At 37.7% G+C, this 2,835-nt stretch overlaps 1 protein-coding gene across 1 annotated transcript; it reads right to left on the bottom strand.

Annotated features, from left to right (window-relative positions):
- Positions 1 to 475: 475 nt before the first annotated feature.
- Positions 476 to 2,584, bottom strand: LOC143616368 (uncharacterized). The gene is made up of 4 exons (XM_077089212.1): positions 2,380 to 2,584; positions 1,653 to 1,883; positions 576 to 640; positions 476 to 487 (listed from the first exon to the last, which is right to left on the bottom strand). Exons 1-4 carry the CDS (start codon positions 2,582 to 2,584, stop codon positions 476 to 478), a joined length of 513 nt encoding a protein of 170 aa, XP_076945327.1.
- Positions 2,585 to 2,835: the final 251 nt, after the last annotated feature.

The raw sequence follows: 2,835 nt of genomic DNA, 5'->3' as shown, positions 1-2,835 counted from the left end.
CAATTCGTTCGGGTTTCAATAACTATCGATCGATTAATCGCATATTCAATACGATGAATTATATATTCACGTACAATCAATACAGTGAACCATGTATTCTCGTATAATTACTATGGTAATTCATGTACCCGACATTAAATATGACGTAACTATTGTCTACCGGTTAGGGTATACCGGGTTTCGTCGAAATCGTTACATATCAATACTCGCCTGATTTAATCTGGTGGCCTAGTATTAGATTACTTTTACTTATCGTTTTAATTTATTTTCTAATCGAACTTGACTCTAGGCGAAGTTAAACCTTAGGCGAACTTAGCTTGAGGCGAAGTTGTCATCAGGCGAACTTAGCTTTTAGGCGAAGTTGTCATCAGGCGAACTTAGCTTTTAGGCGAAGTTGTCATCAGGCGAACTTAGCTAACTTATTCAGTGTGTAAACATGATTATGACCTATGACATAAGATGAAACAACACTAACTTATTCAGTGTCCTGCAAGAAAAGTGAAACCAAAAAAAAAAAAAATCTAAGAAATAATATACAAAGAAAAATTGCGTGAAGATATATTAAAATACAATACCTCAGGAACTCCTTCATGTAAATAGCTATAAACATAAAAAAACGCTATAGACATGTGCCAGCAACCTGCAAAAGGCAGCATGCAAGTTGTGTTACTACATAATTAGTTTTTTGTGTCATAAATGAGGATTAATGCAACGAAGAGCATACATAGTCTTGAAGATGGCGAAAGCCGGTAGTGGCAATATAATGCATATACTAACACACAATCATATTCATACCTGAAGGACTGAGGATCCACAGTCAATTAATGAATTGAAAGCCAAAAAGAATGTATAAGACGGTAAATAGGGAGGCGACGTGGGGAGAAAAAGAAGGTGGTTGGGGGGGGGGGGGGAAGCAAAAACCACCAGAGAGTATGAAACTGCCTTTAACTTCTTCTTCTAGAAGGAATTTTAGGACTTTAAAGGATCCATATTTAATTTGAGATAGATCTGACGGTGACAATTCATTCAAATGTTGTTTACATCCCACCTGGAAACAATATATTATATAATTTTATCCCAAGTTGTAATTGCTTTATGTGATACCTTCAAATGCTGAAAGCCGTCTGGAGTTCTAGTTTTATCCAACAAGCACATATAAATAAATAAAACTTTTGGCATTTGAAAAGTGGCAAAAAATATGACGGACCGGAGTCAATGTCTTGATCGTGTTAATTAGGCTAAGGGTAGTGGGGCTTGATACAACCCCAAGTGATCCAATATATTTACGCCACGTAGGCGCTGACATGGCACATGATCAAGCCTTAGGATCAAGCCCTAGAGGATGTAGCGGTCCAGGTGATCCGGGTCTTGATCCAGTTTTTTATTTATTTATTTTAAATATTACATTAAATAATAATTTAAAACATTACATTAATAATAATATAAAACATTACATTGATACTAATATAAAACATTACATTAAAAATAATTTAAAATATTACTAGTCTAATACAAGATTATCGGGTCTTCTATCCCACAAATGCTCGACCAACTCATGCGAAGGTTGCCGTGTATCTCACGGCTCTTGATGATATTTATGTTGTCGAGTCGTTGTTCATTGGTGATAGTCGATTCTTGTCTTGGAATATCACCTTGGTAGTTTTGACAAATAGCATGACCCTCGTCTTCTAGTATCATGTTTTGTAGGATTATGCACGTGATGACGACTTCTGTTATCTTCTCCCTTGTCCAACATCTTATTGGATTCGCCAACATTGCCCATCTTTTCTTTAGGACTCCAAAAGCCATTTCAATATCTTTTCTTGCCGATTCTTGTTTCTTCGTGAAGTTCTTTCGTTTGTCAGAAAGTGGAGACGCATAAACTTGAACAAGTATACCCCATTCATTGTAAATGCCATCAACGAGGTAGTACCCATACTTGAAATGTTCTCCATTTTCAAAAAAAAGCCTGAGGGGGTTCAACCCCGTCGATAAGGTCATCAATTATCGGTGGTTGATCGATAACATTGAGGTCATTATTAGACCCGGCAACCCCAAAGATCATGTGACGCCACCGCCTCATGTACAATAGTAGGGCCGGGGTGATCACCTCGATGGAATTGACCTTGCCAAGCAGTAGGACATATAGCCCAACCAACATGCATACAATCGAGGCTATCGAGCATCCCGGGGAAACCATGCCTTTCACCGTGCACCTCGTATATGCGTTGGATATCATACATTGTTGGTCGACGTAAGTATCTCCGCTTGTATAGCGATATGACCCCTAAATATAATTATTAAAATTATATAAGTTATCTAAATATTTAAAATTATATAAATAAATGTAAATAATAAAATTATATTAAAACTATATACCTCTACAAAAGTGGTTAAGCGAACCGCGTCCGGTCTTTTTAGCCACTTGTAGATACTCGTCCAACATGTCCGAGCCAACACCATACGCTAGTTGCCGAAGAGCGGCGGTAATGTTTTGGGTAGTCGTGAACCCGGGATTACCTCTAGCGTTATCTTTTTGTTGAAAATACTCAAAGTGTTCCAGCAAGTCATTTGCTTGACGCATGAATAATCATTTAATCATTCGAAAACGGGTTCTAAAATTATCCTCACCATATGTGGGATTGGGGCTAAAATAGTGATGTATCAAAGTTTCATTAGCAGCCTTTCGATCACGAATACGTGGTTGCCGGAATAGTGGGGCTCGGGGGCGTTAGTTTATCGTCGTTAGAACCGCTTGAGAAATGAGTTCATCTTCTTTGGTAGAATTGGAAGACGAAGAAGACAATGCCATTTATAAATATGGAGAGAAATATA

This window comes from Bidens hawaiensis, unplaced genomic scaffold (assembly GCF_021521415.1).
Source record: "Bidens hawaiensis isolate Kalapana, Puna unplaced genomic scaffold, B.hawaiensis_p1.1 tig00046879_1, whole genome shotgun sequence".
Lineage (NCBI taxonomy): Eukaryota > Viridiplantae > Streptophyta > Magnoliopsida > Asterales > Asteraceae > Bidens > Bidens hawaiensis.
Note: the sequence above shows the minus strand (reverse complement) of the source record. Positions and strands in the feature narration are given on the sequence as shown.

What these genes read in the sequence shown, in the direction of transcription:
- LOC143616368 (XM_077089212.1), bottom strand. Translation starts at nt 2,584, where the DNA reads ATGCGTCAAGCAAATGACTTGCTGGAACACTTTGAGTATTTTCAACAA. An exon ending in GCTTAACCACTTTTGTAGAG is followed by an intron (nt 1,884 to 2,379) that starts GTATATAGTTTT and finishes TACTTGTTCAAG; the next exon opens with TTTATGCGTCTCCACTTTCT. An exon ending in TATTTGTCAAAACTACCAAG is followed by an intron (nt 641 to 1,652) that starts GTGATATTCCAA and finishes TGCCTTTTGCAG; the next exon opens with GTTGCTGGCACATGTCTATA.